General features: G+C 43.0%; 1 protein-coding gene across 1 annotated transcript in view; it reads left to right on the top strand.

Annotated features, from left to right (window-relative positions):
• Nucleotides 1–26,119, top strand: part of snx25 (sorting nexin 25) — a 45,555-nt gene that overhangs the window by 8,601 nt on the left and 10,835 nt on the right. Inside the window, exons 3-12 of the mRNA XM_080416433.1 lie at nucleotides 4,503–4,719; nucleotides 5,341–5,513; nucleotides 8,456–8,642; nucleotides 11,726–11,799; nucleotides 14,391–14,584; nucleotides 16,227–16,358; nucleotides 17,886–18,035; nucleotides 18,860–18,985; nucleotides 21,520–21,684; nucleotides 23,504–23,635. Coding sequence (XP_080272559.1) covers nucleotides 4,503–4,719; nucleotides 5,341–5,513; nucleotides 8,456–8,642; nucleotides 11,726–11,799; nucleotides 14,391–14,584; nucleotides 16,227–16,358; nucleotides 17,886–18,035; nucleotides 18,860–18,985; nucleotides 21,520–21,684; nucleotides 23,504–23,635 — 1,550 coding nt within the window. The remainder of the gene's footprint in view (nucleotides 1–4,502; nucleotides 4,720–5,340; nucleotides 5,514–8,455; nucleotides 8,643–11,725; nucleotides 11,800–14,390; nucleotides 14,585–16,226; nucleotides 16,359–17,885; nucleotides 18,036–18,859; nucleotides 18,986–21,519; nucleotides 21,685–23,503; nucleotides 23,636–26,119) is intronic.

The following is a 26,119-nucleotide window of genomic DNA, read 5'->3' as shown; positions in this document are numbered from 1 at the left end:
CTAACGGTTAAAAAACAAAAAGAGAAAACTTATGTTGCTATAATATCAGTGGTTCTCAAACTTTTTTTCTTGTCAGGGACCACCCAAAATGATATGTTTTTGGCTGCGGACCCCCATCTCAAAATATTTTGTTCCCCCACGCAGAAGGAAAGATTGAGTTAATAGTTCTTTTCATGGATCACTGTGTGTGTGCGCGCTTGTGCGCACACACATGCGCGCGTGCATGCACACACGCATTGTTTTAGTTTCTCCCTGAGACACACACACACACACAGTGATCCATGAAAATAACTATTCTGTCCCTATCGGTTTACAACTCGGACGGCGCTGTGTCGACTATCAGAGCATCGGCCGGTCAGCGCGGGCACTCGCACGCCTCCTCGGCCTCAAGCTCTGCTGAGTCGGCGCGCCTCCGTCATGGACAATAACTATTATCACGTGCGTGTGAACGCGTGTTCAGCGTTCCCCTAGCGTAGCTTCCTGGTTGCTACGTGGGGGGGGGAACAACAACAGACAGGTCCGCGTCGCAGCAAAGCCCCGCCTCGCCCCGCCTCGCCCCGAAGCCCGGTGCCTAAAAACGAGCGCTCTGTCTTCAATCGTCCTGGTTATTCAATCATCCTGTGACAAATACATTCAAAGACTTGCACAAATCTTCCACCATTTAAAAAAAAAAAATGAAAAGAAGCAGATCTACAAGCTCAGTGCCGCGCTATGAGCCTGTATATCAGCAATTTTTTTTTAATAGCCAAAGAAATCTAAAAATGACACAGATGCATTATCGGTCTTAATGGATTACTTTCCCACATTGCGAACGTCAAGGCACTTGGTTCCACACTCAGTCACAGCAGCATCTGACTATTTGATAGCACTCGCGTTTCATTAGATGTCCATGCTCATTGGGAAATGGTTCACGAAGAGTTCTGCACGTGGTGCTCAGAATTTCTTTGATTTGCCGTGACTCCATATATCAGTGTGAATGTTTCATCAGAAGTCTTTGATGGTAAGATACTCTTTGAGTGTGCTGCTGTGGCAGAATGAATCTTTCATAATGACTGCTATCTTAAAGGGATTCTAGGCAACTTAGAGAGATCAAAAAAAGAAAAAAACTGTTGTCAAACACCGCCCCCCCCACTCGAACTCGCCGGACGCGCACGGACACGCACACATGCGTGCGTTCCATTTACGTCCCGGATACCCGGATGTCAAAACATAAATAGTAGGGAAAATACGGATTTCAGAATGAGGACTGTGTTTCAATGCAGGAAAACACCCCAGCACCATTATATAGTGGCTGATAGAGGGGAAAAAATGCAAGATATATATATACATAAACATTTTTGAATTTAGGCTTAAAGTTACCTAGAATCCCTTTAACGCATGGCCACTCAGAGGAATATCTTTGACTTTCTTCCTTTCTCGTGTTCTGCTTTTATTACATGTGTTTTAACCCGTTTTGGGGCAGGAACCCCTATTTGTAACTGTACCTTTTCAGGACGGGAACCCTCTTTTGGGGTTGTTGTTGTTGTTGCTATGTACAGTATATAGCAACGTACATTTGTTTTAATTTTTGAATAAATAGTTTTTCAGAAAACTTAAGAAGCGTAAGGATTTAGAAGGCGTTTTTAGAATCGGCCTCAGGTCTAAATGGGTTAGCAGGGGGTCCGGGACCCCTAGGGGGTCCTCAGAGTTACTACAGGGGGGCCGCCAACTGTTGGTTTGATATGATTTCTTTTTTTTACATTAGCCACTTGAACCCTAGCGTGCCTATTCTGAGGAGAACTTTAGACAAAAATAGCAGATTTACAACAGTGATGTTGCTAGGTTTTCAATGTAATGGGTCCCGGGACCCACAGGTGGTCATTCAAATGGGTCCCAGAAACATTTTATGGGTCCCCAATTACACGTCTCCCCCCCCCCCTTCTATCGTTTTCTTTGATCTCCAATCTCCATATCTTCTATGTGTGTGTGACTGTGTACATTATATCCTAATGCAGTGGATCTCAATCTTTTCAGGCAGCGACCCCCCAAAATAATCATATTTGAACTGGGGACCCCCCACCCTGAGAAGCACTTGGAATTAGGAGTTGAGGCATTTAATTTAGTTTAACTCAGTTCCACAGATACATACCGTAATTTTCGCACTATAAGCCGCACCTGAATATAAGCCGCAGCAGCTAAATTGAATGATTTGTACATATATAAGCCGCACTGGACTATAAGCCGCAGGTGTAAAATCCATAGATTTAGGAGGTCCCCTAGTGGCCGTTAGCTGTAAAAATCCATAGATAAGCCGCACCGTTATATAAGCCGCAGGGTCAAAAAATGGGAAAAAATCGCGGCTTATAGTCCGAAATTTACGGTAGTCAAAATAGCAGATCTACAAGGTCGTTTTTTTTTTTTTTAATCTACAAGCTCACAACGCCTTGCTTGTAGATCGCCTCTTTCTTATATTATTTCACAATTTTGACCGTATTTATAGTATAGTTTGTTGATTAGTTTGGATGCAGTAATAGTCTTTTTTCTTTTCTTTCTTGAGGTATTAAAAATATCTTAAAAGTCCTTAAATTGTGACTTCACTGTCATCTGGGGACCCCCCCCCCCCCCCCCCAAATCATGTGGGGAGCCCCCTGGGGGTCCTGACCCACAGGTTGAGAACCACTGTCCTAATGTACATTCTATTTTGCTACTTGTTGTAGTCACAAACTCAGAATACAGGGTACAAACTACAATATAAAGTTCATAATAATAATATGAAAAAGATAATGTACACTTCATAGGAGCAGAGATAGATAGGAACTAAAGAACAGCAACACTTTGTGGAAGAGAATGTAAACGGAGCAGAGATATTTGTTTAAGAAAAGTAGATGTTTGCGGCAGTATTTATTGCTCTGGTGTTTTCTTCTTAAAAAGTGGGATTCCCTTCAAATGATTTATGCTTGTGTCGCACCGAAAATAACGATCTGAAAACGACGTGTCGCGCGTCGGTGTTTCGGCTCGCGGGTCGGTTTGGTGCGCGGCTCGCGGCTCACTTTGCTGCTCGCGGTTTGGTGTGCGCTCGCAGGTCGCTTTGGTGCGCGGCTCGCGGCTCACTTTGCTGCGCGGATCGCGGCTCTGTTTGGTGCACGGCTCGCGGTTCGGTTTGGTGCGCGGCTTGCGGCTCGCTTTGGGCGCGGCTCACGGCTCAGTGTGGTGCACGGCTGCGTGGCTCGGTTTGGAGCACGGCTGCGTGGCTCGGTTTGGAGCACGGCTGCGTGGCTAGCGGCTCGCTTTGGTTGTATGCGTCCCGTGGACGCTGTGATGGTTGGTTTAATGCGTCCTTTATTAAAAATGTGCGTCAGTCCGTCAGAGACGCAGGACGCAGGGCTAGCAGCATCTCTGCTACAAGCTCACAACGCACTAAGATGAGCTTGTAGATCTGCTTTTTATCTGTTGGAAAAAACATCTCCAAAGTTAGGAGCTTCATGTCTCAATCATGACTGTGAAAGATTGGTCCATGCATTCATTCATCTCCAACGGGGCAGATTACTGTAATGCCCTGTTTGCTGGACTCCCAGCACTCACTGGGATGAGAAAGGACGATCACATCGTTACTACTAATAATTGGATGACTTAATGGACTCCTATTTCAATACAGAAATTATTTCAACTTACTACTATTTGTTTCACAAAGCTCTTAACCCATTAACTGCCAGAGGTATTTTCATATTTTTTTAGCCAGTGCCAGAGATTTTTCATTGAAAAAAAAAAGTACTCAGGAGCCGAGATACATAATTTTTAAGTTAACAAGGAAGTGGATAGGAGTCTAGATCTTCGAAAAATCATATCTCCTTGGTCTTTGGGTCAAATTGGAAGAAAAAAATAAAAAAAAATAAAAAATAGTTCACGTAGATCTACACGACTGGCACGTGGCAGCTTTAAATAGGTTCGCGTAGATCTACGTGATTGGCAGTGAATCAGTTAAAGGGTTTGCTTAGTTCTCACAATCTCACTACATGTAAACCAATCAGACCGCTCAGATTTTTAGACACTGGTCTCCTAACTGTACCTAGAATAACATCTAAATCTCGTGAACATGCATCTAGTCCCTAATATGGTCCTACTCTCTGGAACAACCTGCCTGATTACTGTTTTGAAAACGGTAATGGCAGGAATGCGTGGATATTTTATTATTATCCTTTGATGTAAAGCAAATCGTCAGTTGGAAACCGCAAATCGTCAGTTGAAAATGTCCAAAACTTTTCAGGTTTCAAATTCAAAAGCATCAAAAGTAGCAGATTGTCAAGCTTGATGTTTCAAGCTTTTCATGCTTTTGTGTGACGCTGTAGTATGATCGAGTAGGGCGTTAATTTACGAAAAAAAAAACAACGTTTCTGCCCCGACAGCAAGAAAATTTTACTTACATTTTACTACTAGAAGAGTTTAGTTTTGTACGAACGGTGCTGTTCTTCAAATAACACTTGACTTGACATTCTGGGTCTTCCGTCTCTCTCTCGTCTCCGCAGTGTTCGACTACTCGTACAGAGACTACATTCTGTCGTGGTACGGGCCGCTGAGTCGCGATGAAGGCCAGCTCTACTCCATGCTGGTGCAGGACTGGTGGACGGCCGTGACCCAGCTGAGGTCGCGGCTGGCCGACATCGACCTGGTCAACGTCGTGTGCTACGACACCATCCGTATCCTGCACACGCACTTCACCGACCTCAAGGCCGCGTCAGCCAGGTAGGCGCACGCACGCACGCAGGCCAAGGACCCCCTGGCTGAGAGAGAGATGAAGCAGGGACCCCCTCTATATTGTGCCTCAGATTAAACTTTTTTGGTTTACTTGGTCTGCTCTTGGTTTCTCCCTCTACACCTATACCTCTTTGCCAAAAATAGCCGATCTACAAGCTCACAACGCCTCGCAGCGCGAGGCGTTGTGAGCTTGTAGATCTGCTATGTTTGGCTAAAGTTCTCCTCAGAATTGGGGTGCTAGGGTTCAAGTGGTTGAGGTAAAACAAAAAAAACTGATCACAGAAAGATTTGGCGGACCCCCTGTAGCAACTCTGAGGACCGCCTAGGGGTCCCGGACCCCCTGTTGAAGACCCCTGATCTAATGTCATTTATATCATTATCTTCTAACACAGACACTCACACACACACTCACGCACGCACGCGCACACACACACACACACACACACAAACACAAACACAAACACACAAACACACAAACACATACACTGCTCCCATTGCTATCCCTTCCAGTTTGGGTTTATCTCTCTTGTGTCTCTCCGTCCCTTTCCCTCTCTCTATCTCTCTGTCTCTCTCCGTCCCTTTCTCTCTCTCTCCTCTCTTGTGTCTCAGACCAGAGGAGTGTGCGAGGCCCTTCCCTCTCCATCCGTGTCTGGTGAGTCCAGACTGTGAGCTGGCGTTCCTGCGCTGCGTGGCTCGCCTCCTGCTGCTGTGTCTGCTGCCGCAGAGGGACGCCAAGTCACGCACGCTACGCTGCTGTCTGACCGAAGTCATCACCACTAAAGGTTAGTTAGAGAGTCACGCCTTACGCTGCTGTCTGACCGAAGCAGTGTTGATTTTGTCGACTAAAACCTATTCGATTACCTTTTTTCACTGACGAAAAACGAAATAAAAACTAAGCCACTGTGACTAAAACCAGGGCTAAATTCACTGACACTTTCGTCAACAAATAAAAACCTGACTAAAACGTTAGGGAGGGGACTAGAGGAGAAGAGATCCAATAGAACTGAAAGACAAGTCGTTTTATCTTTGGTTGCGCTCGGGTGTTGCGCTCTGAAAATAGCAGATCTACAAGCAACCAAGTGTAAAATCAGGCATTACAACGCCATCAAGGCACCGCCACAATACATTTTAGTCGACTAAATCAACTGTAGTTTTAGTCGACTATAATCTTATCATATTCAGTCGACTAAAACTAGACTAAAACTAAAACATTTCAGATGACTAAAATATGACTAAAACCAAATGGAATTTTATTCAAAAGACTATGACTATGGGGGTGTGTGTGTGTGTGTGTGTGTGTGTTTTCTCCACTCTCCAGTGTAGTAGTGCTGTATCAGCCAGGCCAATAATGCAATTCCATTAGATGTAATTGGATAACGGTTTCCATTAGATGGGATCAGACGGCAGAATCCGATAATATTGCATTTTAAGATGCAGCCGAGAACAAAGGGGCTTTGTCCTCTCTGTCTGTCTGTCTGTCATTCTGCCTCAAGGTCCGTGAGGTTCTCTGGGCTCTGTCCCAAACTCTTTAACACGTTGTGTGCCAAAAGCGGTCCGGACCGTTTTTGAGAAGCTATGCGTTATGTGCCATAAACGGTCCGGACCGTTTTTGGCCCATTTAAAAAAAAAAAAAAAAAAATCCCACGTGGGGCGCTCTAACGAAACTTTGGGATCATCCAAGGAGTCTCTAAGAAGGAGAGGCCGGATGTGGATCCATGTCAAAAATGCTTCCGGTTGTCCGCTCCAATGTTAACTCCTTGACTAAAAGCTTAATATCTTTTTTAACGTGGTGGGAATGAGCCGTTTTCGATCAGCGATCACTGCAATGGAGGATCGCGTTAGAAATATTTTTGTTCCAGGCCTTAGTCGGGACCCTCCGCCGTCTCGCACGCAGGCTATGTTTACATGCACTTCCGTGTCGGGGGTTCTACAGCACGAAACATATCAGTGTAAGTGGATGGAAGATATGCTGGCAGCCTGGCACTGGATGTGCCCTATTTTAATAAACCTCTGGCACACAATGTGTTAACAGGCTCCTATCATGGCAATATATAGTATTACAAATTGGAAATACTCTAGTAAAGTAAAATGTAACTCAAATGTTTACTTAAGTACAGTACTTATGTACATGTACTTAGTTACTTTCCACCACTGCTCACTATAGTATAGTAATCCAAACCTCTGTGTGCTCCATCCAGTGCTGAAGCCCCTGGTGGAGGAGAGGTGCTCACTAGTATAGTTGATCTCGTCGACTAAAACTATGACGAGAAATGTTCGTCGACTACCTTTTTATCACTGACGAAAACTAAATAAAAACGAAATAAAAACTAAGCTATGATGACTAAAACTAAGACTAAATATATTGACAATTTCGTCAACAAATCGAAACTGGACTAAAATGTTAGTGAGGGACTTAGTGGAGAAGAGACTCAGTAGAACTAAAAGACAAGTGATTTTGGTTTGGTTGCGCTCGGGTGTTGCGCTCTGAAAATAGCAGATCTACAAGCTCACAAGCGTTGTGAGCTTCTAGATCGGCTATTTTCAGCATGCAACCAAGTGTAAAATCAACCATTACGACGCCATCACAGCACCGCCAAAATATATTATAGTCGACTAAATTAACTGTAGATTTAGGCGACTATAATCTTATGATATTTAGTCGACAAAAACTAAAACATTTCAGGTGACTAAAATATGACTAAAACTAAATGGAGTGGAATGGAGCTAAATCAAAATTTGCTGTCAAAATCAACACTGCTGTGCGCTCCATCCAGTGCTGAAGCCCCTGGTGGAGAGGTGCTCACTTAGCCTGGTAAAGCCCCTCCCTCCGGAAAATCTCATTTCCATTTGATTTCAGGAAGGAGTCTGGCCTGAAGGCTTGTCTGGGCGTTTCTAGCCCGTTCACCAAATGGACGAGCCTATCAGCGTCGTCGCTCATCGTTCTGTGATTGACAGCGACAGTTGGCCAATCAGGTGGCCAGTGGCGTAACGCAGAATCGCGGGGCCTCCCCGCGGGAGTTTCACGTGAGGCCCACGTACATGCACGCGCGCGCAAAACCTGCGCGCGTCAACTTTTGTCTTTTTTTTTGCTGTAAAAATATTTTTATCAGCGCAGGCGGGGCCCCGCCTGCTGGTGGCCCCCCCGCACCGCAGCACTTGCTGCCCCTCCGTTACGCCACTGCAGGTGGCGAGTTCGAGTGAGCCCGAATGGGACCGAGTGCAGACGACAAAAATGGAACTAAAAACTTTCGGTTTTAAAACGCTCTCAAACTTCTTTTTTGAGGCACGGAATTTACTTTTAAGATATCGTTTGGATAGAATTTAGCTGTTTAACTTCATATATGTGGTCAATTAATCATGACAGAGCCTATTTAAAAATAAAAATTTAGAGAACCGGCAGGGGCGGGCAGTGACACGCATTGTATCCGAATAAGGCAACCTATTTTGGGCATGGCCGTCTCAAAAGTCCCGCTGCGTCACATTAGTCTGGAAGTGGTAAAAATGCACTGGCTGAAGTGGGACACTGCTGATTGGCTGAAGGGGTTGTCAGTCAACGGTATTACTCCCGCCCAACTCCAGCCCACAGCCAAAACTGCAGAATGGGCGATCATGCCAGACTCACTCCTGAAATAAATTACAAATGAGATTTCCGGAGGGAGGGTTTACCAGGCTAGTGCTTTTGTATAGTAATCCAAACCTCTCTCTCTGTGTGTGCTCCATCCAGTGCTGAAGCCCCTGGTGGAGGTGCTGAGCGACCCGGACTCCATCAACACCATGCTGCTGTCCCAGCTGGAGCAGCGGGAGCAGCAGGCGGAGCAGCAGAAGAAGGCCTACACCTACGCCGCCTCCTACGAGGACTTCATCAAACTCATCTCCACCTCCGCCGACGTGGACTTCCTCAAACAACTCAGGTACTACGGTACACCTCCTAGTAACACACTAGAGCAGTGGTTCTCAAACTCTTCTGTGGCTAAGACCCCCAAAATGATATGTATTTGGCCGCGGACCCCCCATCTCAAAATATTTTTGTTCCAGGGACCCCCCCAGAAGCAAAGATTTGAGCTACAAATGTTCGCTTTAAAAATATATATATATATTCAAAGGTTTGCACATATTTTCACGATTAAAAAAATAAATAGCAGATCTACAACCTCATAGTGCGGCACACTCATATAGCATTAAACGAAACCAGCTCCATTTTGTTGCGATCACGTGATTTCTGGGTGTACTCTTCGGTGATCCTGGGATCATTCACAGGCTGCGGAACAGCGACACACACACACACACACACACACACACACACACACACACACACACACACACACACACACACACACACACACACACACACACACACACCCACACACACACCCCCCCCCCCCCCGGCTGGGTGAAACAGGTGTTGTTAACTAGTACTCCATTCACTGCTGTGGCGTTACCATGGGAACAGACACGGTCGCCACGGCGATAGACCGAGTCTAAATTTGGAGCAGGCCAGAGGACTGTCATTTTCTTTTTTTTGTGGTTTTCAGTGAAATAACGAGCGTTTCTGACGCGCTGTGTCAGTCAGCACCCTGTGTTGGTCATGCTGCCATGTGTGGTGGCGGTGTAGCGTTAACAGTGTTCACCTATTCCTCTTATTAACCCATTCAACCCGGGAACGCATCTGTGTCATTTTAAGATTTCTTTGGCTATTAAAAAATTGCAGATCTACAAGCTCATAGCACAATACAAGCTTGTAGATCTGCTATGGTTTTTGAAATTGTGAACATTTGTACGAATATTTGAATATATATATATTTTTAAAGGGAACATTTTTAACTCCAATCTTTGCTTCTGGGGGTCCCTGGAACAAAACATTTTGAGATGGGGGGTCTGCGGCGAAATACATATAATTTTGGGGGTCTTTGACATGAAAACGTTTGGGAACCACTGATATAGCAACATACCTTTTCTTTTTTAAACGGTTAGGATTTAGAAGACATTTGTAGAATATATATGCATTGGTTTGCTCACATTTTCACGATAAAAATAAATAAATAGCAGATATAAAAGTAGCTACGTAGCTACGAGCTTGTATATCTGCTATTTTTTAATAGCCAAATAAATCTAAAATGAGATGCGTTCCTGGTCTTAAAGGGTTAAAGCCGGGGTGAAAAGAAAAATGTGTTTCACACTTTTAGAGCATAATGGTCATAATATGGACATACCTAACAACTGCTGCCCCAAAAAAATTAAACATCTATTTATGTGTATTCTTTTATCGAAAATCCCTAAAAAAGGCTAATCGTAATGTATGTATTGTATGTCTTATACTAATAGCATGTTTATAGATAGGCTATTTTCGGTTATTAGTAAGTTATTTGATTCAAGTATTTGAAGTGGTCAAACTAGCAATCGAAATACGTGTTCAGAAGCATCTTCCGATAATCCCCTAAGTCAGGGGTCTTCAACGTTTTCAGGCCAAGGACCCCCTAGCTGAGAGAGAGATGAAGCAGGGACCCCCTCTGTATTGTATAAAATTGAGTTTCAGATAAACATTTGCTGCTCTTTTTTTCCCTCTACACCTATGACTCTTAGCCAAAAATAGCAGATCTACAAGCTCACAACGCCTCGCGCTGTGAGGTTAAGTTCTCCTCAGAAAAGGGATACTAGGGTTCAAGTGGTTAATGTAAAAAATAAAATCATATCACACAAAGATTTGGCGGACCCCCTGTAGTAACTCTGAGGACCCCCTAGGGGTCCCGGACCCCCTGTTGAAGACCCCTAATGATCTTTAGATTTCATAAAAGCAAAGGTTAAAGCCTCAATCTTCAATTTCTTCTCCTGTTTGGCTGTACAGTATGTAGTAGAACAATATGACCAAAACATCATAACTTTGACATATTGGGGGACAGTGGTTATCAAACTTTTTCATGTCAAGGACCCCCCCCCCCCCCCAAATGATATGTATTTGGCTACGAGGTGCCAGGAATCTTTCAGAAATAGCAGATCTAACAAGCTCATGAGCTTGTAGATCTGCTATTTTTGAACAGCCAAAGTATAAAATAATGGTTAACTCTTTGACTGCCAGAGTATTTTCATAAAGTACTCCCCCAGTGCCAGCAATTTGTGTTTTTTTATTTTTATATTTTGAATTGTTCTCATGAAAATAATTTAAGGGCACATAATATAAAGACCCAGCACAAATCCGCCACTAGAGAGCAGCACATGACTGCTTGATCAGGTCGTTGGGACTCTCTCACCCTTCTTGATAGATTAGACAGGGAAAAACATGAAAACGGATGTGACGTCCTCCCAGATTGTTTTGATTGCCAAAATTACGATGTGATACACGACGGCGATGACTGATCGTCACCCAGACCATAGATTATAGAAGAGAAACTGTCCGTTTGTCCGTCATACCGTGTGAAAGACCGTTTATTTACCTATTTTGGACGAAAATGACTGGGGAAAAGAATCAAAAACCGGAAACGGAATCCAGGTCATGAAACCGGATGCAGATGTCCGTGAAGTAAGTGGAACTCGAGAATAACATTGAATATTAAGCAGCATAGCGCAATCAGAGATTAAACAATGAACGCGCGTCCAGCGCGTCGACGGCCAACTGGACAAAGTAGCACTTGACGCGTTATCGCGTCGTCCGCAGTCAAAGAGTTAAAGTGGTTAAAATGATTGCGACGCTATATTAATCAATTTGGCTGGGGACCCCCTGGTCCCCCCCCCCCCCCCCCCCAAGGACCCCTGGGGTTCTCCGGACCTCACTTTGAGAACCAATAGTTTAGGAAATACAGTGCCAGTGTGGGGGCTCCTTTCGCGCTGTTTCACAAATCGCAGATTTAGGACTTTGCCTTACAAAATGTTCAGTTTTGAAAATGTATTTCGCTTTATTTCATGGATCTCTCTCTCTCTCTGTCTCCGTCTGTCTCTCTATCTCCGTCTCGTTGTCTCTTTCATCCTCTCTCTCTCTCTCTCTCTCTCTCTCTCTCTCTAGGTATCAGATAGTAGTAGAGATCATCCACGCCACCACCATCAGCAGTCTGCCTGCACTGAAGAAGCAGCAGAAAGGTACAGCTCACACACACACACACACACACACCACCAGTGGTGTAAAGTAACTAAATACATTTACTCAAGTACTGTACTTAAGTACAATTTTGAGGTACTTTTACTTTACTGGAGTATTTCCAGTTGTCTATGCTTTTACTTCTACTCCACTACATCTCAGAGGCAAATATTGTACTTTTACTCCACTACAATTATTTGAAAACTTTAGTTACTAGTTACTTTTCAGTAGGCCTGTCCCCGACTAAGGATTTGTTTAGTCGAATCTAATTGGCGACTAATTGCCAATAGTCGACTGGCAGTCGACTAATTAATTATTTATTTTTTTGGCCAAAATGCATTTTATTTCAAAGGGCCAAGTCTACACAGTTTGTTTTGTGTCTCCAGCAGAGTTTCTAGTGTCTCTATCTCTCTCTGGAAGAGGTTGCACGTGAACTCTGCAGCCGCACTGAGGCGCTCCAACACAAACGATACCAATACAAAGACGAGGAATAAGAAGAATAAAGTGGAAGTTACGTGTGGTTGCAGGTGTAGACTTGGCCAAAAAACTATTGAAAACATTTTTGGCCATTAAAAAAAAAACTAGAGTCGACTAAGAGACACGCAGTCGACTCGGACCCCCCGCGACTAACCAGTCGACTTAGTCGAGGTCAGGCCTACTTTTCAGATATAAATGATGATATTATGAAACATACATTAACCACTTTAACCCTATTTTATACACAGGCTATTTGAAAATAGCAGATCTACAAGCTCACAACGCGTCGCGGTGCGACGCGTTGTGAGCTTGTAGATCTGCTATTTTCAAACATTTTAGTACTTTTACTTTTGGTGCTTTAAGTACATTTTGATACCAATACTTTTGTACTTTTACAAAATAAAAATTTTGAACACCAGACTTTTACTTGTAACAGAGTATTTCTACATTGCAGTATTGATACTTTTACTTAAGTAAAACATTTGAGTACGTTTTCCACCACTGCCCACCACCAGTCAGTCTGACTAACACCACCAATATCTTTCATCCTAATAATTCACATGATATCAGAGACTTGTGTTATCACAGGATTAATCCATGTGAGAGTTAGGCTGTCTGTCACAATGATTACGTAATCGTCTAATCGCAATTATTTTTGCATAATATTTGCATAATTGTCATAATAGTTTCCGTTGAAAAAAAAATCACACAAATTCTGAATATAAAAAAATAGCAGAAATAGCTGATCTTTTGAGCTTGTAGATCAGCTATTTCTGCCATTTTTACTTGTATAAAATGATAAATGGATAATGATTTCTTTGTGTATTTAACTTATTTGTCATATCTGCCCTGTGCAATTATTTTTTATCACAAAGCGTAAAAGGCAAACGGAAATAAAAAAAGAAAATTCATGTTCCAATGTTCAATGCCAAACACACAATTAACCCATTAAGACCTGGAACGCATCTGTGTCACTTTAAATTTCTTTGGCTATTCAAAAATAGCAGATCTACAAGCTCATAGCGCGGCACCAAGTGCCGCGCTATGAGCTTGTAGATCTGCTATTTTTGAAAAATCTTCAATTTGTTTTTTGTTTTTTCAAAAAAAAAAAAGGATTTAGAAAACATTTTTAAGAATCGCCTCAGGTCTTAAAGGGTTAAATCGTTAATCGCAATTATTTGAGTGACAATTAATCGTCAACTTAAATGTGTAATCGTGACAGCCCTACGTGAGAGTCAAATGGAATGGACCTACTGTACAGTATCCATGATTGTGACCATCATCATCATCACATCTCGCTAACATGTAGGCGGGTGTAGCAATTGGAGCTGGACTGATACTGTATATCAGTCTGGCCAATGTATCTGCCTTTATTCTAGGTTCTTTTGATGACCTCGGTATTGGTCATTTTGCAGCTCATGTGCCCTGATTTCTTACCACTTTGATCCTGCAAAGTATAGGTGAACATTTCCGTAAACTTTGAAAAGTTTTCGAAAAAGTCCAAGAAGTACTGCTTCTTTCTGCCCCCATGGCATAAACTGTAGACCAACAAGGGACAAAAAAAAATCCAAGGCACTCCTTCATCAAGTGAAGAGTGCCTTGGATTCTTTTCCTTGTTGGTCTGCAGTTTATTAACCTGACTCCGTCAAATGGAAGAAGCTTGCGACACACATTTTGTTTCAAATGCAAATGAGATTTCCGGAGGGAGGGGGGTTTACCAGGCTTGCAGTTTATACCACTAGGGAGACTAAGCAGTACTTCTTGGACTGTGTTTATGTATACAGTACCTACCTGTTCCACCAAAGGGCATCTGTCAAGACTCTAGAGAGCCATTTGATCCATGTAGTGCTTCCTCCCTTTGTTCCAGTGAATACAGTTATTTGTATATTTTTTTATCAACAAGTCGTTTTGCGAGGCGTTGTGAGCTTGTTGGTCGTCTATTTTCAGAATATTTATCTGTGGTACAGAGCCAAACTAAATGTAATGCCTCAACTCCTACCAAGTGCTTGTCAGGGTGGGGGGTCCCCAGTTCAAATATGATTCTTTTTGGGGCGGCCTGAACATTTTGGGAACCCTCGTTATAAACCTCGTCTCTTTGTTCTTCCCGCCCTGTCAGAGCGCAAAGGCAAGGAGTCGTCCGCGATGAAGGCCGACCTGCTGCGCGCCAGAGACATGAAGCGCTACATCAACCAGCTGACCGTGGCCAAGAAGCAGTGCGAGAAGAGGATCCGCCTGCTGGGGGGTCCCAACTACGACCACACCGAGGAGGGGGCGGCCACCGAGGACAGCGAGGGGCCCCAGAGCCAGAGGGTAAAAAAAAAAAAAAACCCCGCAGCTTTACATCGCAAACGCCGCTTACTGCATTGGTTCTCAAAGTGGGGTCCGGGGGGACCCCCAGGGGTCCTTGAGGGGGTTCCAGGGGGTCCCCAAAATGCGTGAATTTAGCATCACAATCATTTTGACCACTTTAACCTTGTATACTTTGGCTTTTCGATTCGTGCAAATCTTTGAATATATTTCTTTTAACCCATTAACACATTCCCTGCCAGAGGGTTTTTTTTATTTTACTTCCCCCAGTGCCAGTGTTAAATTTTTTTTTTTAAGGAGCCGAGATACAGGATTTTAAAGTAATAAGTTAACCAAGGAGTGAATGGAGCTAGAAATCTTTGGATCGTGATATCTCTGGTTCTGTGTGGATAAATTGAAAAAAAAAAAGACAAAAAAAAAAAAAAAAAAAAAAGGTTATACTCGTGGATGGATTTTTTGGCAGTAAACGGGTGTATTTTTCATCAACGGTTATACTCGTGATTGGCAGGTAAAGTGTTAAGACCTGAGGCGATTTTTTAAAATGTTTTCTAAATTCTAACAGTTTTTTGAAAAAAATCAAAAAAAAAAAACGTGATTTTTCAAAAATAGCAGATCTACAAGCTCGTAGCGCGGCACTCGGTGCCGCGCTACGAGCTTGTATATCTGCTGTTTTTGAATAGCCGAAGACATCTAAAGTGACACAGATGCGTTCCAGGTCTCAATGGGTTAAAGCACTTAAACACTTCAACACAAATCTTTGCTTCTGGTGGTCCCTGGCACAACATATTTTCAGATGGGGGTCCGCGGCCAAATATATATCAATTTGGGGGTCCCCTGGCATGAAAACGTTTGAGAAGCACCGGCTTACTGTACATCTACTTCACCTCATATGCCTCAGAAATGGTGTGAAAAAAAAGAAGAAGCGCCCAGGCCAGCGCACGCACCCTTTTAAACGTGCCTCCCTCCTCGGCCATTCCCTGGCTGCTCTGAGGACGATATATAAAAGCAGAAGAATGCTCAGCACTCAACGGAAGGAGGGAAGTGTCCTTGAGGTGTGTTTTTTTATTCAGATAGGCACGGGGGCGACCTTGGTTTGGTTGCCTGAATAAAAAACACAACCACTGAAGGACACGTCGGGGAGTGATGCCATTTCTGGTAGACTAAATCTATAGTCGATTTAAAACGTATGTTGGCGGTGCCTTGATGGCATCGTAATGGCTGATTTTACACTTGGTTGCCTGTGCTGAAAATAGCAGATCTACTAGTTCCTCCCTAACGTTGTGAGCTTGTAGATCTGCTATTTTCAGAGCTCAACACCCGAGTGCAACCAAACATAAAATGACTTGTCTTTCAGTTCTACTGGATCTCTTCTCCACTAGTTCCTCCCTAACGTTTTAGTCTAGTTTTTATTCGTTGACGAAATTGTCAATATATTTAGTCTTAGTTTTAGTCATTAGTTTTTATTTAGTTTTCGTCAGTGAAAAAAAGGTAGTCGAGGATTTTTCGTCATAGTTTTAGTCGACGAAATCAACACTGGCTCACAGAAAGCTGTTGGGGCTGATTGCTCAACGTCAATAGAGGAATAATATAGTCTCTCTCTCTCTGTGTGTCTCTCTCTCTCTCGCTCTCTGTGTCTCTCGTCCAGATCTTGCAGTTTGATGACATCCTGTGTAACCCCGGTTACAGGGAACACTTCAGAGTTTACATGGAGAGGGTGGATAAGAGAGCCCTGATCAGCTTCTGGGAGCTGGTGGAGACGCTCAAAACGGCCAATAAGGTAAGACACACAGACAGACAGACAGACAGACAGACAGACAGACAGACAGACAGACAGACAGACAGACAGACAGACAGACAGAGGCAGTTCTGTGGGTAAAAATGCCTAAAATGTGTATCTCATCACAAGTATACTACACTACAAAGCCAAAGTGCAGTAGCTACAATATATATATGTATATATATATATATTTTTTTTTTTACAGTCTCAACTGATAAATGGGTTTAAACGTGTTTTAACACATTGAGTTCCTGAGATTAAAACATCGTTTTTTATCCCCATTGCCAGCGTTTTTTTACCTTAATTTGGCGATTTTTGGAGAGCCGCAGAAGCCACGTTGTAGACACGGAACGGAAGTAAACAAAAAGTGTCTGGGGGTTGCGGGAGGGTCTCCTCTACATTTTTCCCGCGATCTTCCATTTTGTTTCTATCGCCCATTGAATAAGGCTCATTTTCACCAAAAACGACGTATGTTTACGTCCTTGGCAGGCAAGTGTTTTATTTAAAAGGACCTTGGCAGGCAATGTGTTAACTGGTCTGTCAAATGAGATATCGGCCCGTGTTCATATAACCCCTGCTCTCAAAAATAAAATGGATGCCAGTGTGTCCCCATTTTGTTTTAAATGCAAGACAGAGACTGGTAATTACATTCACTGCCTTTGGTCCTGTGTGAAGCTTCGGAACTATTGGTCTGATATTGTTGCAGAACTCGCTTCTATCTTTGGTGTTCCTATCGATTTAAATCCCTTGTGTCTTCTACTTGGTCTCATAGATGGTCATATTGTAAATATTAAACATAGAAGGTTATTTAACCTGCTAACGTTCGCTGCCAGAAAGAACATTCTCTTGTTTTGGATCAAGGACGATGCTCCATGCATAAGAGCGTGGCATAATATTGTAATGGACTGTATCCCTTGTGAATACATTACATGTATGTTGCATTCCAAATTGGACACTTTTTACAAGATCTGGGATCCATATCTGTCTTATATTGGACCTACGCTGTCCGCCACTGTGCTTGGGGGATTCCCATACCGGCCTTAGCCTTCTTGTAGGCCAGCATTTTGTCCTGGTTAGTGTCTTTGTGCCACTGGTGACTGGTGTTTTCATACATCTTAAATCATTTTGAATGGTGTCTTTCCTTGTTGGCCGGGAGTTGTGTCCTTTGATCATGTTCTTGCTTATCGTTTTATGAATGTTGTATCTGAGCTGTATTTTTGTCTTATTATTTTTCGTTTGTTTATATGTTTGTATTTTGTATGTCTTTAAAAAAAAGCAATAAACATATTTTGCAAAAAAAAAAAAAAAAAAAGATATCGGCATATACTGTAACTATTTGTACATCTGTTCTTGAGGTAATTGTTTATCCCCCAAAATCACAAAGGATAATTTGACCCTTTGGGATACACAAATAAGTCAGTGTGTGTCCAAAAAACGTGCTTACTGCACGTTTGGCTTTGTGGGGCAGTATAGTAACACCCCAAGTGTGTGTGTGTGTGTGTGTGTGTGTGTGCGTGTGTGTTACAGAGTGAGGTGCCCCAGATCGTGGGGGAGATCTACCAGAAGTTCTTTGTGGAGAGCAGGGAGATCCCCGTGGAGAAAGCTCTGCTGAAGGAAGTCCAGCAGAGTTTGGTGGGCAACCGAGGAACGCAGGTCTTCATCAGACTACAGGAGCAGGTAACTGTTAGCTGTTGGTGGTCAAAGTAGCAGACTACTGTACATGGATTGAAGTTCAGTCATTTGGATTCCATAGAAGTTAGCATGTTTTCTATGAAAGCATGTTGCACACCCAGAATCATTTATCAGAATAGATAGCCTATTTTGGGTTATTTTAAGATTAAAGAGTATTTGAAGTGGTCAAACTAGCAACAGATTTATCACTATCATTATCACCATTCTTTTTTAAATATCTTTTACTATTATCCTGTTATGTATTTACATAGATTTTGAATCTTTAATTGTCTTTTAAATCATTATTTGATTGAAAAATTACAATGAGCAAGAAGGGGTAGGACTTGATACGATGTAAACTTCTTCCTATGCCCTTTTCGAGCACTCTAGCGCTACTGGTTTTCATATCTACGGTATATCTATATCTATACGTCTGTCTGTCTGTATGTCTGTCTGTCTATATATCTATATTTATTCTTTTAACAGTGTCCAAAATAAACAAAATCAATCAAAAATCATTCAAATGTATTGTTAGCACCGTCTTCCGAGCATGCCACGCCAACATTTCACTCCTACTAGTGAGTGACAAACAAACAAACCCTCTTTAATCGTGAATCTCCAAGAGCCACTGCTGCTCTGGCAGAAAATCTCATTTAGCCACGGCCAATCTTGATGAAACATCACGAACCATGGCATGTGAGCGGTCAATGGCTTCTCTTTGCTATCCCATGGCACCGTGGCCAAATGAATCTGCCTCGCTTTGGACCCGGGTCATAAACGTTTTTGTGTGTGTGTGTGTGTGTGTGTGGTTTTTTTTCTATCGCGCTTAGGTTGCCGAGCAGATGCGAGAGCGTTACTACCCCTCCTTCCTGGTGTCGGACTTCTACGATAGGCTGATCAGACGAGAGGAGCAGCGCAGCCAATCGCATAGCAGCGCCGAGGACAAGGAGGAAGGGGTCAGACTCACACACACACACATTTAACATCTTTAATCGCGTTCACGTTTTAACAAGACATTCTTGAACACAAACGGTAGTAGATGTACAAACTTGGCAAAGCTCAACAACAAGAATTTCAGGATACAGATCACGGGCAGAGGAAGCATCGCCTCCTCCATGTATGGCGACTGCCAATTATCACAGACACTGAACACAATTTTGCCAATGACTCGGGCATTCCTGCAATCTGCAGGCCTCTCACAACTGATTTATGGACATTACCGAGGCTTCCAAATATGAACACAAGCAGTTTACATTTGTAACCAAAGCTGTATAATAGCATCCTTAAAGACGTTGGTACTTTAGCACCTTGGTAAGGAACGCCTCTTCCAGGCTGTGGTCAAACGCCCATGCCACTTCCAAAATGGTCACTTCTCTACTGTCCTCATCAACGACAACAACATCTGGTGTGTTAGCTGTGACATCTTAAAAGGCATCATTTTCATGATTGCACATTAATATGGCAGTTGAAACACAAGAGTGGTTATACATTTTGGCAGATGATGAAACGTATGAACTTATGTCCTTGACTAATAACCCAACAATTCTGTCGTGCCTAGCAATATACATTCCCTTACATACATACATAGCAGCCACACACACACACACACACACACACACACACACACACACACACACACACACACACACACACACACACACACACACACACACACACACACACACACACACACACACACACACACACACACACACACACACACACACACACACACACACACACTCTGATGTCAGTGAAGTATTAGACTGCCCCAACGCTCCTGATTTCGTGTATAGAGGGGCGGGTGTATAGAGCCGGCGAGAGATTGCGCCTGATCCCATTGGTTCACCGATCTGTCCGTCAACCCCCGCCCCGTTAACACAACATTACGAGCGACGCCCACTGCACTCTGGTTGGTTGGGAAGTGAAACACTTCCTCATACCGAGTACACCGACGCGCTGGTCCAGGCTTTTATTTTTTTAGCAAAACGAAACAATAAAAGCCTGGAGATCGAGGCTAGTGAAGTATAGAACAGTGTTTCGCAAACTGTTTCATGTCAAGGACCTCCAGATTGATATGTATTTGGCTGCAGACCCTCTATCTGAAAACGTTTTGTGCCAGGGACCCCCAGAAGAGAGGATTTGTGTAAAATAATAATAATAATAAAAAAACATATACGATATTTACAAAAACATATTTGAATGAGCCAACGTATAGATGGATAAAGTGGTTCAAGTGGTTTTGTGCTATATCTACTTTTGCTCGGGACCCCCCCCCCCCCCCCAAGGACCACACTTTGAGAACCACTGGAATAGAATGCAGATCTACAAGCTCACAACGCTTCACATCACGACATGATGTGAGCTTGTAGATCTGCTGTTTTAGCTACTTTTGAAACATTTTGCATGTATAAAATAGGTGATTAAAGGGATATATTTCTAGCGTCATGTCCGGGGTGGTGTACTTGAACATCAAACTGCCTCACCCGACAGGAACCGGAGATAGATTCCTGCCCTGTGGGCCTCATGGCTCGGCAAGGCTTTCTTACTTTACTATTTGTGTGCAGTGGTGGAAAGTAACTAAGTACATTTACTTAAGTACAATTTTGAGGTATTTGTACTTTACTTGAGTATTTCCAATTTCCAGTACTTTTACTTCTAGTCCACTACACCTCAGAGGCAAATATTGTACTTTTACTCCACTTTAATTATTTGAAAACTTTAGTTACTAGTTACTTTTCAGATATAAATTATGATATTATGAAACCTACATTAACCACTTTAGCCCTATCGTATACCGAGGCTATTTGAAAATAGCCGATCTACAAGCTCACGACGCGTCGCATCGAGTTTGTAGATCTGCTATTTTCAAACATTTTAGTGCTTTTACTTTTGGTACTTTAATTACATTTTGATGTCAATACTTTTGTACTTTTACTCAAGTAAATTTTGAATTCTGGACTTTTGCTTGTAACGGAGTACTTCTGTATTGCAGTATTGGTACTTTTACTTAACCCATTAAGACCTGGAACTGTGTCATTTTTAGATTTGAGCTAAAAAGCATTATTTAACACTTTGGGCTATTCAAAAATAGCAGATATACAAGCTCATAGCGCGGCACCGAGTGCCGCGCTATGAGCTTGTAGATCTGCTATTTTTGAAAAATCGTGAAAATGTGTGCAAATCTTTGAATATATATATTTTTAAAGCGAACATTTTAACTCAAATCGTTGCTTCTGGGGGGTCCCTGGAACAAAATATTTTATGGGTGTCCGCGGCCAAATACATATAATTTTGGGGGTCCTTGACATGAAAAAGATTGAGCACCACTGATATAGAAACATACGTTTTTCAGAAAACTGTTGGGATTTAGGAGACATGTAGAATCGGCTTCAGGTCTCAATGGGTTAAGTGAATTATTTGACTGTGTGTGTGTGTGTGTGTGTGTGTGTGTGTGTGTTCATTTGTATTCCTGTGCGTCGTCCACCAGTGCGCGGGTCTGGACGCAGGAGAGGTGGCGTGCGACGAAGGCAGTAAAGGAATCAACGAGCAGGCCAGCTACGCCGCGACTAAACTGCGCCAGCTCCACGACAAGCTGCTGTACAAGCGACAGGCCCTGAGCTCCATGCAGAACGCACCCAAGCCTGACAAAAAGGTATAAGCTCGACACTACAGCCATTTAGGTCGGAGGAGGAGAGGCTTATTGTCGGTATCAGCCTGAGTGAGAACGTGGGAGTCTATCCCTGTTTCACAATGCCGCTACACCCCCCTCCCCCCCCCCTGGGAGATGTATTGCTGAGGTGGAGCGCCACCACCTACCATCAGCTCCCAGTACTTGCTAATTAACCCTTTAAGACCTGAGGCGATTCTTAAAAATGTTTTCTAAATCCTATTTTTTTTTTTAAAAAACCATAAAAAAAAAAAGTTAAATATTTTTCAAAAATAGCTGATCTACAAGCTCATAGCGCGGCACTCGGTGCCGCGCTATGAGCTTGTATATCTGCTATTTTTGAATAGCCAAAGAAATCTAAAGTGACACAGATGCGTTCCAGGTATCAATGGGTTAATTGCCCTTTTGGTTTTGGGGGAGAAGTAGAAGTCAGTTTCATGAGGGGCTACTGGGAAGTACTTGATGTCAACAGAAAACTTTCAGTTGGACACACGCACACGCACACGGCACACGCACACACACACACACACACACACACAGACACACGCGTGCGCGCACACACGAGACAAGACACCATAGACAGAAACGCGCATACAGGCACTTAACGAGACGTCAATAATATGAACATGCGCATTTGGGTTGAAAACATATCCACCGGGAGAGATCGCTACTCTCATCTTATAGCAACCAACATGGATTTTAGTTTGGTCAATTTGAGTAACAGCTTTATTACATACAAGATTAGTATATTAATATTTAAGATGTAGTGTTGATGAGCATTCCACTCTACGCGTGTGCGCGCGTGTGTGTGTGTGTGTGTGGGGGACGGGGGTGCGAGGAGCAGGGACTCGGCACCATAGACTGTGTGCTCGGCACGCAGTAGCAGCTGTGCTCAACTTCATTTATACTTCTCCACTCCACAGTGCGTTGCCGATGGGATTGCTCAATCGGCTACTAGACATATGCCATTTATCGCGGTAAGGGCTGTCTTTCGTGGCACGTATATTGCGCATGATGACATCGTGATGAAGGTAAATTATCGATATATCGTGCAGACTCCAGTCTTAGCCGCCTTACATTGGCTCCCCATCAATTTCAGAGTCCATTTTAAAGTCCCGGTGCTCACTTATAGAGCTCTACATGGTCAGGCAGGCTCCAAGTTATTTGATCGATCTGGTCCCACGCTAAGGTCTGCTGAACAGGGGCTGTTAGAGACCCCGAACACCAACCTAAGAACCAAGGGTGACAAGGCCTTTCAAGCTGTAGCCCCAAACTGTGGAATGCTCTTCCCCAATAAGTCCTGAGAGACACAGCCTCTGTTGACATTTTTAAAAACCAACTAAAAACGCTTCTATTTGAACAGGCGTTTGTTGTTGTTACATGATTTTATTTTCCTTGCCTGTGTTGTTATCCCACCTGAGAGAAATTTGTACAGCCTTTTTGTGTTGTGTTGTTGTTTTTATTGATGTATGTAAAGCACTTAGACTCCTCTGTGAAATGTGCTATATAAATAAAATGTACTTACTTACTTACCTTAGTTTGTATAAGTAGTATAATGGGAAATAGACGTTTTGAGAAAACTGCTGTCCTAAAATGTTGTTAATGTCCTCACAAATTCAAACCTGTGTGCGTGCGTGCGTGCGCGTGTGCGCGTGTGTGCGCGTGTGTGCGTGTGTGTGTGTGTGTGCGTGTGTGTGCGTGTGAGCGCGTGTGTGCGTGTGTGCGTGTGTGTGTGTGTGTGCGCGTGTGTGTGCGTGCGTGTGTGCGTGCGTGTGTGCGTGTGTGCGTGTGTGTGTGCGTGCAGCTAGTGAGCAAGTTGAAGGAGGAGATAGGAGCCATGGAGAGAGAGCACAGTGAGCTTCAGCAGCACATCAGCAGAACTGACTGGTGGTGTGAGAACCTGGGTCACTGGAAGGCCACCATCTCCACCGCCGAGGTTTGTACGCATAATGGTAGATATATCGTTAGCCAGGCTCCAGCCCCTGAAATCGCTAGCCCCCGCATTCAGGGTCTGGGTGACGCTGTAGAAGGCGGGGTTCTCTCGTTTGCAAATCTAAACGACCCAATCGGGATCGGGATAATCCAGTATGAACCAATCACCAAAGAGTCCCTCATTGGCCACGCCAGTGTTGATTTCGTCGACTAGAACTATGACGAAAAATGTTCGTCGACTACCTCTTTTCACTGATGAAAACGAAATAAAAACGAAATAAAACCTAAGCTACTATGAGTAAAACCAAGACTAAATATATTGACAATTTCGTCAACAAATAAGAACTAGACTAAAATGTTAGTGAGGGACTAGTGGAGAAGAGACTCAGTAGAACTAAGATACATGTCATTTTATGTTTGGTTGCGCTCGGGTGTCGCGCTCTGAAAATAGCAGATCTACAAGCTCACAACGCGTCGCGCTGCGAGCTTGTAGATCTGCTATTTTCAGCATGTAACCAAGTGTAAAATCAGCCAGCAACGCCATCAAGGCGCCGCCAACATACATTTTAGTCGACTAAATCAACTGTAGATTTAGTCGACTGTAATCTTATGATATTTAGTCGACTGAAACCAGACAAAAACTAAAGCATTTTGGATGACTAAAATATGACTAAAACTAAATTTGTTGTCAAAATCAACACTGGGCCACGCCCCCATCTCAGAAAACGGCTACACTGAGAGGACTTTCAGACTGAATACTACAGCGTGACACAAAAACATCAAAAGTAGCAGATCTACAAGCTCGAAACGCGGCGCGAAGCAACGCGTTTCGAGCTTGTAGATCTGCTACTTTTGCCGTTTATGAATTTGAATCCTGAAAAGGAACAGTTTTGGACATATCATGAGGTTTCCACCCGACAGATACGATATGAACCTGGGCCACTGGAAGGCCACCATCTCCACTGCCCCGAGGTCCGTTAACGTCTCATCTATGACCTGACCTCACTAACTAATACATGAAGAAGAAAAGTTCCATCCTAGTATACTTATGTTAGAAATCTGGTCACTGCTGACCCCTGCTGTTGGGTCTGCAGACTGGTTGGTCTTAGGGATTGGTATTGATTTTTTTCAATTTTTATTACAATTAATTAAGGTACATTTTTATGCTTGACCTCAGTAGCTAATACAGTGGTTCTCAACCACTGGTGGGCCGTTAATTATAATATAACATTAATATTAAAACATGAATTTGAAAACAAATGTCATGGTATGTTTTTTTCTTTAACAACCTGGATGGGTTTTGTGATACAGATGCATAGAGACTTGAAGTATACTACGTTCGTTCCATTGATCCAACACAATTGATTGATCCGTCATTAAGATAAACATGCTCTGAAAATGCACGAGGCCCACCCATCTGGCCACTTTAACATGGTGTCGGGTGGGTGGGCCACAAACACTTTTAAGATTCCAGAAACTGAACCAATACACATGAAGGAAAAGTTCCACCACAAACATACTTGTTAGAAATCTTGTCACTGCTGACCCCTGCTGGTGGTAGGTCAGGTTTAAAATTACTTGTCTTCTAGTTCTACTGGATCTACTGGAAATTGTCAATATATTTAGTCTTAGTTTTAGTCATCATAACTTCGTCAGTGAAAAAAAGGTAGCCGACGATCATTTTTCGTCATAGTTTTAGTCGACGAAAATCAACACTGGTCCGAGCTGATGATGATGAGCTGACGAACAGGTCAGCTGATGCATGTGACTTCAGTGGCCCGCCCTGAACTAAAGTGATGCTTCATAACAATTAATAACATCAGTGTGTGTGTGTGTGTGTGTGGGGGTCCTTGAAGTCTGTCCCCATAAGGATACTAGTAAAACAGAAAACACAGTGTTATGTAACCCTCCTTTTTCCACCTCAACACCAAATCTCTTCACTGAAAATAGCCGATCTACAAGCTCACAACGTGTCACGTTGCGACGGCGTTGTGAGCTTGCAGGTATACAATTTTTTGGCAGAATGTTTCGCCTATAGTGACACTAGTACATAGTACAAGCTCACAACATTACATTACATTACATTACAGTCATTTAGAAGACGCTTTTATCCAAAGCGACTTACAATACAGTAAGTGCATTCAACATAGGTAGGGAACTAAACTACTAATCACCAGAAGCATTAAGTGCATTCTCTTCTAAAACAAGCAACTAAGAGTATACCTAGCGCTAAAGTAAAAGTGCAATATATCAGCTACCTACTTTCATAAACAGATGAGACAAAATAGAAAAATCAAATGAGCAAGAGCTAAAACAAATAAGTGTATCGAATAAACAAGATCCAAACATAAAACAATAAAACAAGAGTTCGTACAACTAGTTAACAACAAGTAGGCAAGGCGAAGAGGAAGGAACAACGTGTTGCGTACTAGTTTTGCCTATTAGTACATGCCTCCAGAAAAGCACCACTAGGCTTCATGTGGTTAAC

The sequence above is a fragment of the Gymnoscopelus braueri genome, assembly GCF_963280865.1.
Source record: "Gymnoscopelus braueri genome assembly, chromosome: 20".
Classification (NCBI taxonomy): domain Eukaryota; kingdom Metazoa; phylum Chordata; class Actinopteri; order Myctophiformes; family Myctophidae; genus Gymnoscopelus; species Gymnoscopelus braueri.
This window is presented reverse-complemented; position numbering and strand designations above follow the sequence as displayed.